Raw genomic sequence first — 14539 nt, forward strand, 5'->3', positions numbered from 1 at the left:
TGATACCCATTTTTCTATTTGTGGGTTGATGCTGAGGCTAGTAGGAGCAACAGTAAAGTACATGTTCTTTTTAAATACATAGAAGACTTACATTTGAAGTTGGATAAAGAGCAAGTTTTAATAAATTTTTAATTTCTTGGCAGATCTGTACTTCCTTTAATAACGTTTGTCGGCTAACCCTGCTCTTACCTATACTGTCTGAGTTAAATTTGTCTGGTCGTTCAGTACAGTAGTCCCTCTGGTAAGGATCCAACTCCGGTAAAGTTAGTGGCAGCTGTCCAGTTTAATTTACTGAGAGCTGGATCAAAGTTATTTCCTATTTCATGTTATCTGATAAAGGACTTGATTACAATTTTTCCAGCATGCGGATATGGCCTCCTATTTTTATATCTAGAAACTGATTTCCCAGAAACAGGGAAAATTTTGCCTTTTCTCCTTCAGTTTAGCCTATGATTATTTAAGCAGTCAAAGCAGAAGAGTTTCATTTCTTGCTTCTCTCTGCCTATGATTAAACAGTATTTATTTGCACCTTAACTGAGAGAGTACACTTTCCTTTAACAAAACTCTTTTCTGTGCAGTAAAATCACATTCTGTAGATGTTGTTGCCTGCTCTGGATAGATTTTGGATTTCTGGGTTTGATAATAGTACTTCCAGAACAGTACTCTGCTTGCATTTCCTGAGACTTACAAGAAATTTTTTTTTCCTCCTCCTCCTCGTCCTACTCCTCCTCTAATAAAAACAATGATGATGGTAATAATATATTATGGGAGAATCCAGTGTGGCAGTTTTAGTGAACTTCAGCATTAGTGACTTTTGGTTCAGTGTTGCTAGGTGCTTCAGATTTCCCTGTGTTATTGTCTTCTGGGTAATGCTTGGGTTGTCTTGTTTAGGTTTTTTGTATTTCTGAATATTGTTGTTATTATTAATTATTATTATTTTGAAGACATACTTTCTGCCTGAGATCACAATTTTATCTTCCCACAATCATTACATCCCTTTTATATTTAGGAGTTTATTATAGGTGTATGAAAAAAGTGGTTGATACTTCTTATTTTACCTAGTGTGTTTCAGTAGCAGCTTGTGCTGTCCAGCTGTCCTTTGATGAGGATGCAAATGTAGGGGCAGCTGCAGTCAGGGAAAAAGCAGAAGAAAATAGTTCCTGAAGAAGACACACTTGCTGTAGGCTCTTGCCTGAACATGGTGTTTTGGAGTTAGCATTAGGTTATTAACTGTAAAATCTGCTCCACTCAGAAAGTATTATGTTGATGTAGTGCCAGCTTTTCAGCAATTAAATTTCTTTAACATTACAGCATTGTTACTACAGCCTTTATTTTTCCAAGTTATTACTCATTTACTAGACATTTGAATCTGTGCTGCTTATAAAATATACTGTATGATGACAATATTTCACAGACATCAAACGACCAAAGTATTACATACCAAATGATTTGCCAGAGACATTTTAAAAGCATATATGTTTTGTTTTTCATTTCTTGCTGCTTTTATTTAGTGATTCATAATCGACCAATATGAACTACTCAAGTAGTTGAATAAGTAAACAACTGAGATGTGGAAACCTTTATCCATTATTTGCATTCGTAGCATTTCCCAATTGAAAATTAATCACTGAAAATGTTATTTTACTTTTTTTATAACATTGCCGCTATATTAGCCAGTAATAGTTGTCCTCAGACATTCCAAACTGGATTCGTACACCCACTGGAAACCGAATACTGAAAATAATCCCAGAGTTGTATTATCAACTGCTATACTTCAATTATATATAAACAGGACATAAGAGATCTGAGAGGCATGTCAGTAACATAATGCATAGCAGTAGCCTCTTGAAAGAGAGACATTTTCGGGACATTTTTAAAGAGGGATTGGGAAAACTAGTTCGTTCAATTCATCTGAACAAGATGAGCCTGATTCAAGCTGATCAAGTCGGATCTCCAGACTTCTGTTATCCGACTCGTTTCTTCACTTTTAGGGGCCCAAAATACTTAGGAACGTGAGTAACAACGCGTCTTAAACCGGTAGCGCAGTTTTCCAAGGGAAAGTTATTTACAGAACCGAGGATTGTTAGAAGTATGCTCAAGACTCAGCCCTACAAATACATTTGCACTGAAAGCAAGCTTGAATAACCTTTCCCTCGGAGATACAGCGCCCTTCAATTACCTGTAGGACCAGACCTTGGCTTGCTGGTTTTAAGCCCAGCAGGCACAGCACCCCAGGTGTCAGCGGTTACGGCTTCCCCGGGCTTTGAGTTCCGTGCGGAGAGAGGCAGCAGAGGGCGCCGAGCCCGGGCCGCGGCCCGGCGCGGGTCTCCGCCCGCCCTGGGTTTCCCCGTCCCGGGATTTCCCGCTCCGCCGGGAGGAGAGCCCTTATAAACGGCGCGCGGGCTCTCTTCTGGAAAACTGTTGCAGAGCAGCAGGATCTCACTGTGCTTCTTCACAGAAAATAGAAAGCACGGCTTCTGAATTTACTTTCTTTACCCAGTAACAGCAATTACAAAGCTTAGAACAGATGGGAAGAACAAGCCAAGCCGTGCTGCTAATTTTGTATGTGTTTATGACTGGTAAGTTGGGGGGATGGGGGCATTTGCTTTATTTGTTTTTAATTTTGCTAAGTGTAAACTGACCTACAATTTACTGTTTGATCTTTATTTCTCTTTGTTCTGGTTGCTTTTAGATTTCAGTGAATATAACTGTCAATTAAGTAGTTTTGTCAAAATGTCAGAAAGTTTTTTTGACGTTTACTTTGAGCTTTTCTACGCTCTGCAGTGACACAGTCATTTTCTTACTGGGTTCGCTAAAAGACAGTCTAGGAGACAACTGCAGTATATCACTGCATGTTTGATTTTCACTGTCATCCCTGACAGTATCAGTCAAGTCTGGTACTAAATGTCCTGTTGAAAGTGATTCTGCAGTTGTCCTTGCTCTCTTACTGCCCCTTCCCTCAAATGTTACAAAGTTTTAGAACCAGATCCACCTGACAAAAAAAAGTTATATTGTGCCTCTGCATTTATTTTCACTGACAGCATTGGGTTTATGCCATTTTATACATGAGAACCGTCTGTTAGAGTCATCTGAGTCTGTATTATCCTTGACAAAAGTAGCAATGTTTATGGGGTATTTTGGAGATGTAAACCACTGTATGAGCTTTATTAGTTTAACCTCCACACAGCTGTAAAGTAAACTTGCAAAGTGATAACCTCATGTCACAGTAGAACATGAGAAGAAATGGCAAAATAAAACTTGAGAATGCTGCTGAGTTTACGTATGTTCTCCCTATTGTAGTTAAAGCATTTGAAATGGAGATTATACCTGCTAACAGAATTGTTGCACAGATTGGAGAAACACTCATACTCACTTGCAATACTACTGGCTGTGCATCACCAAGTTTTTCCTGGAGAACCCAGATGGACAACCCCCTTGGAGGAACAGTGAACAACCATAGGACATACTCTACCTTGACTATGAATCCAGTTAGCATTGTGAATTCTCATGATTATCTGTGTACTGTCTTCTGTGGTGAGAAAGAGAAAAAAGAGAAGAGTATCAAAGTTGAACTTTACTGTAAGTAAACATGTAAAATTCTCTTGAAGTAGTACACATTCATAAAAAATCAATAATTGTTTTTGGATATCATGGTTGGCAGTTAACTGATAATGCTAGGATAATGAGCCTGCTGTAGCTCAACATATATATCCTTGTAAGAGTCCTTTATCTGTCTGTTCAGGACTCTTTCTTAGCCCCTTTCTGCTTAGCTTTCTGCACTGAAGTTAGTACTTATTCTTGGTAATACTTGAAAGCCAAAACGTAGACTCCCCCAAACATCCATAGAGCTGGGAAAAACAAAACAAAACAAACAAAAAAACCAACCAACAAACAAACAAAACCAAAACCCCAAAGCCTTTGCAGTTTGCAGGGGAATGATTCAGATGTCTAAACCTACCAGCACAGAAAACAGGATTGCACCAATGTATGGCTTGCTCTGAATGCCCATATTTAGGCAGCTGTATCACTGCCTAGGTGCCTCGCTGGATCTTATTAGATTATTTGTGATCATATTTCAACAATTGTACAAATATAATTCCTGTTAGTGTATGAACTGCTTATAAAAGACCTGTATGTCTTCATATAAAGATATGTCTTGTAATAAAGTTGATGTAACATCATGTTCTGAATGCCTCTAAACTCAAGATGTTTGATGTCTGGATCTTGCTCCTACGTTGACCCTAGAGCTCATCTCTGCTAGACTAAAGAAATGGATTTTATTCTTTTAGCTTTCCCCAGCAATCCTATCATTGAGATCAGGCCATCCTTAGTTGCTGGAGAACCAGTCACTGTCATCTGTAAAATTCCTGATGTGTATCCTTCTGATCACCTGGAAGTACTCATAAAGAAAGAGGGGTATATTCTTCATGAGGAAAATTTTTATGAAGATGACAGCACAAATACAGAGACCAAAACTGTGACTTATTCTTTTAATCCCACACCTGAAGATATTGGGAAAGAGATTACCTGTGTGGCCAAGTTACCAATTGCTTATATGGACTTTGAACCTAAAGAAAGAGTAACTTCTCAGAAACTGAATACAAACTGTAAGTATTTTTATTCTAAGGCTTTCACACCAAGTACTGTTTAATGTTAAGTTTAATGGAATGGGCTTATAAAGTGTGTGCTATAAATAATTTATAATCTGAACTTATCTATGTTATTTATGTAGATAATCTATTGTATTCAGTTGAATTCTGTTGTATTCAGTAACAGTCACTGTGTCATTAAATACCTACTGTTGTTCATGACAGAAGTAAGACCTTCAGTAACTCTTCTCTCACTCTCTTACCTTGGGTGCTGGTGCTCAGTCAAAAAGTAAGGACCAGAAGAAAAATGGCAGCATGCAGATAAAAAAATTATTTTTAAAATTGCCATTGTATGCTTAGCAGTTCCAAGTTTATAGTCCTAAACAATAGGGAGACAAATGTAAGAGTAAAAAAAATAAATAAATTTGTACACATTTTGTCTAGTTTATCTTTCAAAGCTGCAAGCTAAATGTCTCATCATGTGTGGAAAAATTGTTCCACTGTGTTACTGGAATACACATTATTCTTTTTTTTTCCTTGATATTGCCTGAAATGTACCTCTAGAGAAGCTAGTGTTAAAGATGTGCATGTCATTTTTCATTAACTTACTGACCTTATCTTTCTTTTGTTCTCTTCCAGTTGGCCCAAAAAATACTATCATTACTGCATCTCCAGGCAACTCGCTAATGGAAGGAGACCCTCTAAAACTCACTTGTGTGACTGAGAGTAATTCACCAACACAAACAGTTTGGAGAAAACATTTGGCTGATGAAAGCATTCAGCACCTGATAGAAAACAATGTCCTTTCTATTCCCCATACCCGTTTCACTGATACAGGACTGTACATCTGTGAAGTAATTAATCTGGTAACTAATAAAACAGAGAAAGCAACTGTGGACATTGTCATACAAGGTACAAGTCTGCTTGAATTTAACTTGTATTATCCAGTACTCAACTGGCAGCTGCCTGTTGGGTTAGAGGATGCTGAAACACTGAAAATTAGGAAATTATGGGGCCTTCCTTGTTATGTATTCAGGATTTAGCTTTCAATTTACTGCTGTTCTTCATGGGCTGTGCTTTTCATTTCTATGCTTAATTTTCAGCAAATTCTCTCTGTACTGCTGTTGTACATGCGTAACTCTATACATTTCCTGCAATGCAACACTCAAAGTGGTAAAAGAATCTGGTAAAGTGGTGGTGTGGGGGGCACTTACTTCCTTGAAATGCTAATATACATAGCAATTTCACAGTGACATCATGTCTCCTTCTTTGAATTACTAGTTTTAGTCATTTAGTAGTCGTTTAATAGTAAAACTGTTTGGGACACTATTATTATTACTGCTACTGATGATGATGATGATGCTACTACTACTACTGTTTCAATAGAGCCAAAGTCTCAGATGGAGCCTGGGACCAAAACCAAAATGAACAGATCCTTGGGCTAGCAATTCCTGCTTTCTTAAAACCCTCTCCATCTTTAATACTTTTTAATTAGTATAACAGCCTTTTCTTTTGTCATGCAGGTTCTCCAAACATTACAGAACTCTCTATTGAGCCTTCTATAACAGTTCGAGAAGGAGAAAATGTTTCCATACAATGTTCTGCTGAGGGTAACCCTCCTCCCAAGATTATTTTAAGGAGAAAATCTGACAGTGCAGACATGGGGTCTTACAGTGAGGGAAGAATTCTCCTTCTTCCATCTGTGACATTCCTAAATGGAGGAGACTACGAATGTATAGCAGAAAACAAGTTTGGGAAAAGTAAAAGTGAAATAACACTTAATGTGGAATGTGAGTATGTGTAATGTTTTCCCAATAATTTAAAAATAATTGGTTAATTCTCCACTTCAGTGATAAATGTAACCATCAAACTAAACAAAACCCTGTGAGTACAAAAAAATCAGCATAGTCCTCTGGTATTCCCCAAGAAAAGGAGCAGTGCAGATGAGCAAAACAAAGACATGAAATTTTAATGTAATGACAGTCTTAAGTCAGGATCTGAATGAATGAGAAACTGATCTACCTTAACGTTCTTGTTTAGAAGTACTTGGTTAGTATGTTTAGGCTATAAAGAGTTTGTATGGAAGCTCCCATACTGTGTGCTTTACTTATTCTGAGAATGAAAAATAAATTAACTTTGGGAGGCTGACAGCCTGGCATTCAGTAGGACTTGTTGGATCCATCTCTAAAAAATCCAGTGATGATTAACTACAGGATTCTTCCTTTCAGATGGACCAAAGAATACAATGATCTCTGTTATCCCTGCTACTGCTGTTAAAGAAGGAGAAACTGTTATGATGAAGTGTACTAGTTCTGGTAATCCAGCTCCAGTGATCTCTTGGAAGAAAAAGACGGCCACTGGGGAGCTAGAGAAAATGTTTAAAGATGCCACCTTACCTATACAGAATGTAAAAAGTCAAGATATGGGGCTTTATGAATGTGAAGCTTATAACCAATTTGGCAGAGAAGAAAAAGCTGTCAAATTACTTGTTCAAGGTTAGTAGAACAAGATGGAACACAAGTTTTTTGTTTTATGTATTGTAGGTCCAGATCTCATCTGTGAAGGATGGGGGAATTCTGTCTTTGATGTCAATGGAGTTAAAAGGTGGTCCTAATATCATTAGGTCATTTAGGAAGCTTCAAACAATGAAGGGTGAAATCTGTCTTGGTACAGATAGCATATGCAAAGTCCTCAGGTCAGCTGAGCTGCTATTACTCCTTCTATTTGGCAAATGTATGCATGAGGCAAAGAAGCTATGCAGTGCCCATATTTTCTTCCAAATAGGTCTCAGTGGAGGATCCAGATACCTGCATACAAAAGATTCAAAGAAAAAGTACGTGCTCAAATCTCTGTGGAGGGACTGTATTACAGCCCCTTGGCTCTCCTTTAAGTTATGAGTCTATCCTGTTCTTGCAAGCTGCATTAAAGCTATACCAAATGATGATTCCTCAACCTACATGCAATGATAGCAAGTTTCATTTTCAGTAGTAAGCAGACTTCTCTGCTTTAGCCCCACTGCTTCTGTTTATTGCATGTCAACAGTGTATTGCTTAGGGATCACTTCTGCCACTAATCCATCTCTCTTTCTTATTCTTTACTATTTTTGTAGCTGCACCAAAAATTACACTTTCAGTTTTCCCTTCAAATGCAGTGATACAAGGAGAAAGTGTTACCATCTCTTGCACATCTGCAGATGTTACATCTGTTCAGAGTACTCCGTGAAAGAAAATAGGTGATGGGATCACTACTCTTGAAGCAGTAGGTGGTAAATATACCAAAGACAGGGCTCAGCTAAAGGATGCAGGAACATACGAATGCATATCATTAATGAATGGGGAGAGCAGTCTCAGCACATAGTATTTTATGTCAAAGGTTAGTTAAAATAGCTACTGTACAGAGTTAATATTAGGATTTGTTTTAGACAGACAGAATGACATCCTCACTTCAGTTCCATTAAGGATGAATTGTCTTTAAAAAAACTGAGATGAGTTGCACAGGTTCTTGTTATAAGTGGTAGGATCTTAGTGCTAATGAAAACTGTCTAAAACGGCAGATGCACAAAACAATTGCTGCTTCAAAATTTTTCATAGTTCCGCTTCCACCTTTGAAAACAGGATGTAAAATTGTGGAACCTAGTGAAAAAATACTATTCTAGGACTCCTTCCTTTGCCTTCCCTATTTCTCTTCTGTTGAAAGAGGACATCAACCTCTGGGTCTGTTGGTCTGTGTCCTTTCATGAACTCAAATGAATAAACAGTGAATTTAAAATAAGAAAAGAAGAAAAGACTCCATATAATGTAAAAGATATGCAACATACTCCATCAATTGATAAAATGTTCTTTCTGTCAGCTGCTGTTGACAGCAGTGTGTGAAGGATAGCTAGTGACAGAGCAGTGTCTGAAGCTACATGCCTGAATATTATAGTGAATCCATTAACTGGATTAGTACTTTGTGTGTACAAGCTGTTGATACCTCATGAGTTTTTTACTTCTGTTTGTTACTAAATCCTACCTTGCATTTCTTTTCTTTTCAGTTCCTCCCCAAAATATTACTGTGTTAGTATATCCATCAGAAAATGTCAAAGAAGGAGAAAATGTCACTATTACTTGTAGCACGTACAGTAACCCACCATCACAGATGGTCCTGAAAAAAGTCCATCAGGAGAAAGAAATTATTCTGTCATCAGTGAATGGAACCTTTATACTCTACAATGTCACCAAAAATGATGCAGGCAGATATTTGCTTGATGTTTTCAATGAGGCTGGAAACAACATCAAAGTGATTGAGATATCTGTTGTAGGTAGGTAGATCTATTGCCTTGAACTTACTTTGTTCATACTTTCTAATGAATTTTGTGTCAAGGTGAGCACAACTAGCTCATGGCTGATCCTTGTGCAACAATACTGCAGTTAATCTAAAAAAAAATCCCCAAATCAAACAAAATAATAGAACAGCTGATGAGAATAAGCTGTATTTAACCTTGTTGTGGTTTAACCCCAGCCAGCAACTAAGCACCACACAGCTGCTCACTCACTTCCCCCCTACCCAGTGGGGCGGGGGAGACAATCAGAAGGAAAAAGGTAAAACTCGTGGGTAGAGATAAGAACAGTTTAATGGAACAGAAAGCAAGAAAATAATAATGATAATAATAACAATAATAATAAAAGAATTGGAATACACAAAACAAGTGATGCACAACGCAATTCCTCACCATTCACTGACGGATGCTCAGTTATTTCCCAAGCAGCGATCCCCCCAGACCAACTCCCCCCAGTTTATATACTGGGCATGACATCACATGGTATGGAACATTCCTTTGGCCAGTTTGGGTCAGCTGTCTTGGCTGTGTTCCCTCCCAGCTTCTTGTGCCCCTCCAGCCTTCTTGCTGGCTGGGCACGAGAAGCTGGAAAATCCTTGACTTAGTCTAAACACTACTTAGCAACAACTGAAAACATCAGTGTGTTATCAACATTCTTCTCATACTGAACCCAAAACACAACACTATACCAGCTACTGGAAAGAAAATTAACTCCATCCCAGCTGAAACCAGGACAAACCTCCTTACAGTGTAGATGTTATTATCTCTCTTACCCAAGTTGGTGCAGTAGCTGTAAGGATAGGGCCAGAAAAAGGTGGATCCTGGCTGCATTTCTGTCCACATGCATGAATGGTGAGACTAATCCAGAGAAAGTTCTGTTTCTCAAAACGGTCTAATATTTGGACTTTTTAAACATGGGTCTTCTCCTGAAGCGTTGTTTCCAGGAGGTAGAAATGTCCCCAGATGTTTCCTGGATAAAATATATTATATTCTTCTTGTATTCTTCATAAGCTCCATGGTATCCTTCATTGTAGATTATATCAGATGGGTCTGAACTTGCACAGCAAATTCAAGACCAAGATAGGGGCTAGGAATTCAAGTGTGTAATATGGAGTTATGAAAGAAAAAAGCATAAGGAATAAATTTTGAAATGTGCTTTGTGCACGAAAACAGAACTACTGTTCCAAATGAAGGTCATTAATAACACTGTTTTTACAGTAATATATATATATATCTGTTTCAATCAGGTTTTACACAATTTTTTCCTCCTTTTGTCTCCATTTTCAGGAAGATTGGAAAAAACAGATCAAATGATACCACTGATAATTGCATTCTCCTGTGTAACAGCAATAGCAGTACCTGTAGTTGCAATTTTGATCTACGTGTCAAGAAAAGCAAAGATAAATGGATCCTACAGCTTTGTAAAAGCACTCAGGCTGAAAGTGTGATAGCATGAATATAAGTCTAAGTTCATAATAAGCAATGTTATTTATTGTTGTGACTGGTTCCACTCTTCTATAACATATGGTAACAAACAAATGACTTAAGAACACTGCCATGTGATAGCACATGGATTTTTTTTCATGTTTTGATAAGTGTGTCAGTATTTAATTTAAAGGGAATGCTAGCATCCTGTCCTAGAAACTGGTAAATCACTTCTGTGTTGAAGCATGCTGAACAAAGAGTTCCTTGGAGAACTAGGTTTGTACATAGTGTATAATTTGTGTTATAAATATGTTCAACTGAATATCAGTTTGTAAAATTGCAGTCTTACTGCAACTGTACAGAGAAATGTTGTTAATTCAAAGATATAAATCAGCATTACTTGGGCTGATCAGATGATAATATTTTATTTTGTATTACTCTACAGAGTGAATGTTTTTAATACAATTTGTCTGCTCATGGTAATGTTTGGAAAGTATTCTCTTTTCACTCATATTGCCATAAACTCTACACCTTCAATGAAGTTACACAATCACTGGGCTGTGCATTCCTGGTTAAGTTAATTTAAGATCTCGAGGCTCATAAGTGAAACATTTTATTTTAAATATTATTCAGAAAGTATCTGGGATTATAGTCTAGTTAGTTTTAGGACAGCTGAGGTATTTTTGTAGGGTTTAATCATTCTCAAATCAGTGTCAGATTTCTGTTATTTTGTGATGAGCCAAATCAGACACTTCATTTAGAATATAAGCTGCCAATAAATAGGCTTTATAGATTTCCACTGCAAAATAAAACTACCACTAGCTTTCTTTGATTAAATCCCCCTAGTGATTCTTGCTTAAGATTACGTCAGAATACACATTCCTATGGAAGGAACCAGTGAAAATTATTATCCTTAGCAACAGCAGCTTCGACTGTCATGGGAAGCACTAGCTGTAAAGGCATAAGCAAGGCAGGCAGCAACCTAAAGGCATAGGCAAGGGGGAGGCAAAATCTACGCAGCCTCAGTGATGGTGGTTGAGTTGTTTCCTGAAGAAATGCCCTTCCCAAGCTGCTCACTGTGGAAAACTAAACTGCTTGCCTGACAACTTTCCTTTTAATAGAGAACTGGTGCGTGCATGTTTCACCCTGGTTAGTGCCTTTTTTCACCACACATCTCTCCAGTGTTGCCAAAATGGCTGTGAAAATAGTGGACTTTCTGTGCAGAGGCAAAGATGAGGGGGAAGGAGAGGTGGAGTTTGATGGTATTCTCTCTTACATCCCTTCTTCTGGCTCACAGTGCTGCTTTGACTCATCTGGCTGGTGATGTTCAGCACTGAAGGCAAGGTTGTAGGAGGTGCAGGCACTGTGGCTGAGATGTTGAAGTACATCTCGTCTCAGCAGCCCTGAGCCACTGTGTTAGGCACAGGAAGGTGGGCTTGGCTCCCCCAAACTTGCAAACACAAGGTCAAGCAGAGATCTGTGAAAAGAGTTTCTTTACATTATGCAAATGGTAACAACTGCCCCCAACAACAACACAAACGCAGCTGTCTCTTGGTAGCTAGCTGCAGGATGAGGCAGTGGTGTGGATCTCCCATATCTTTTTCATAGCATGTTCAGCAGTGTTTTGTGACAGTAAATCAGTGCATCCAGGGTCCTGTGCTTATCTACAGTTGGAAAGGGAGGCTTGGAAAGTGGGGGTGTAGCAGAAAAATAGGAGAGCAGTGTGGACTTGGCTTGGAGGAATGTGAGCATGCAGTAGGAGGGTGAAGAAAAGATTGAAGACAGAGGAGGAGGAGAGCTTTGACAGGCCTATGACATAAATTTCTTGGAGGTGGTGCCAGGCATATTTATTCAGAATAATGTCAGGCCTGTCTCAGTGTTGTCTTGTGAACAAACCAGAAAGCATGATTTTTCCACTGTGCAAAACTTTGGTGCACACACATGTTGCCTACTGGGTATAGTTCTGGTATCTGTATTGCAAGAAGGATAGTTAGAAAAGATACAGAGAAGGAGGACTGGAAAACAGGAAAAATGAAAATGCCTGGGACTTTCCAGTTTGGAGAGAGAATTCTGAAGGAGGAGGGGATGCGACTGATGTTTTCCAAATTGTGAAGGCAGCTGACAGCAAACAACAGATGCAGAACTGCTGTTTGCTAAATCATGCAATGCCAGAACTGCAGGGCACACAAACTAAGGAGAGAGCAGTTTAACAAAAATAATAGAAAATACTTCCTTACACAGTGAATGGTGAACTACTGGAAGCTGCTGCAGAAGGTTGTGGAGGATAACAGTATTAATTGGCTCAAAAAGTTAATGGAAAAGATAAGGGACTAAAGGTCCATAAACAAATACTAAAGGGCATAGGCAGAAACGTACTACATAACATCTCTAATCCAATGGCCATTGATGCGGAGCAATCCTCAGGGAATATAGTGCAGAAAGTGGCCAGGTTTTGCATGCTCTCCTGAAATAGTGTCTCCCACTGCTGGAGACATACTATGGTAGCTGGATCACTGGTGAGACCCAGTAAGGTATGTCTTGCCTTCTTATGCCTGCTCTGAGTGGCCTTGGGCCAGGCCTACTTGGAGAAGGGGCTTAGCAGTTCCTGTGCTGTTTTTTCCCTCTCCCATAGTCCCTTAGAAGGAATAAAAAGAGGAAAGATGAGTGGGAGAGAAATAGGAGTCATCTTGCAACAGCACTTTGGTACTTGTGTAGTCTTTCCTGGAAATTCCCCCACGAGTTCCCGGTATCCTCTTGGCTGCTGGTTTCACTTGTATTTATGATACAGATACAGACCTTAATGTCTGCATGGCTTGTCTGCCCTCACAGGGTCTCAGTATTAAGTCATTTAAGTCAATAGGAATTGGCCTGTGATTTCAACGGTGCCAGTTTTTCAGCCAGAAACACTAAGTGAATTGATAGAGCTTATAGTGCTCATTTTAGGAGAGGCTGTGCTTTTGTGGGGAGCAAGCTTCCTCTCAGTGAAATCACAAAGAAGGACCTTGCCAGGGGATCTCCTCGCCTACTGCCTGATTCTTGGTATTTTCCAAGACACTTAATGATTTAGGCAGAAGCTAGTCCTATGGAGGTTAAAAGTTCACAGTCAAATAACTTCTCTTTTTATTGAAAATTACAGAAGGAATATTGTTTCTCTTTGCACTGTTTCTCATCAAGCAAAATGCAGAGCTTCTGCCCTTGCAAAAAGGCATGAACAGCAGCTCCAGCCCAGCAAGCACTTTCAGAAGGGGTCAGGGCCACCTGGAGGTCTAGGTAAGACTCCCTGCCATGGGACCTGTCTTCACAACCAAGAAAGTGGTCTGTAGAGCAAAGGGCTGTGACAGGTCCACTCAGGTTTTCTCTGCAAAGTTACCTCACAGGTTACGGAGTTGCGTTTTCCCCTGCCTGGGCTTGTGCTCAAGCACACCAGTTGCCCTTGTGTCCTCAGAGCAGGGCCTTATCCCAGCAATATCATGGTGCAATGCTAATGCTAAAATGAGCCTGGATTTTAAAAGGTGATTGCAAAATCTCACTCCCCGCAGCTAGTTCAGGATGTGCTCTTGCTTAAAGTGTAAAGCTCAAACAGAAGAAGAAAAGTTTTTTGAACTTCTCTAAGAATGCTTTCAAATTATTTTGTAGGTATACTGAAGGGAATAGTTAATACATGCCATGACCGAGGTGCTGTTATCTGCTGAAGATAATACCGGAGGCCCTGTGTTTGCAGGGACAGGCTTGCCCCAGTTTCAGGGACCAGCAGGGCGTGATCATGATGTTTAAGGCCGAACAATGACCTGGTGTCTCTGGCTGTGGCAGGCCTTTCAGCTTCATCAACTTGCTGCTGTGCTGGACCAGGTAACTTCTCTGAGCAGAGCATGTCCTCCTGTAAGGAATCTGATTTTGACTGGAAATTCCTCACAAATGAAGAATATGCCATTGTTCTTGGTAATTAGCTGTGCCCTTTCTGTGTACATACATGGCCTACTTCCTAGTCCAATTTGTCTGGCCTTTTATGCCTTTCTCCCCACAAGATAATTGCATCCTGTAATAAAGCTGTCTCTTATTTCTTTGATAAACTAAACAGATTGAGCTGTTGTAAACCTACCTTTCTCTATAAGGCATTTTCTGCATTGGTAAATAATCCTTGTGATCTTTCCTAAATCCCCTCCAGCACTTCAACATACCCTTTAACATGTGGCAAAATATCTGTAGA

The 14539-nt window shown here is 39.2% G+C and overlaps 1 protein-coding gene across 3 annotated transcripts; it reads left to right on the top strand.

Annotated features, from left to right (window-relative positions):
- Window positions 1-2399: 2399 nt before the first annotated feature.
- Window positions 2400-10815, top strand: VCAM1 (vascular cell adhesion molecule 1). 3 transcript variants are annotated; one of them, XM_009928144.2, is made up of 8 exons: window positions 2406-2579; window positions 3301-3579; window positions 4290-4607; window positions 5229-5501; window positions 6113-6379; window positions 6818-7084; window positions 8623-8889; window positions 10195-10815. In XM_009928144.2, exons 1-8 carry the CDS (start codon window positions 2528-2530, stop codon window positions 10353-10355), a joined length of 1884 nt encoding a protein of 627 aa, XP_009926446.2. In that variant the 5' UTR covers window positions 2406-2527; the 3' UTR covers window positions 10356-10815. The 3 variants fall into 3 exon arrangements, with proteins under 3 accessions (XP_069645609.1, XP_009926446.2, XP_069645608.1); XM_069789508.1 differs by lacking the exon at window positions 8623-8889 and having other exon boundaries at window positions 2400-2579; XM_069789507.1 differs by lacking the exon at window positions 2406-2579 and having other exon boundaries at window positions 3234-3579.
- Window positions 10816-14539: the final 3724 nt, after the last annotated feature.

The sequence above is a fragment of the Haliaeetus albicilla genome, chromosome 8 (genome assembly GCF_947461875.1).
Source record: "Haliaeetus albicilla chromosome 8, bHalAlb1.1, whole genome shotgun sequence".
NCBI classification, from domain to species: domain Eukaryota; kingdom Metazoa; phylum Chordata; class Aves; order Accipitriformes; family Accipitridae; genus Haliaeetus; species Haliaeetus albicilla.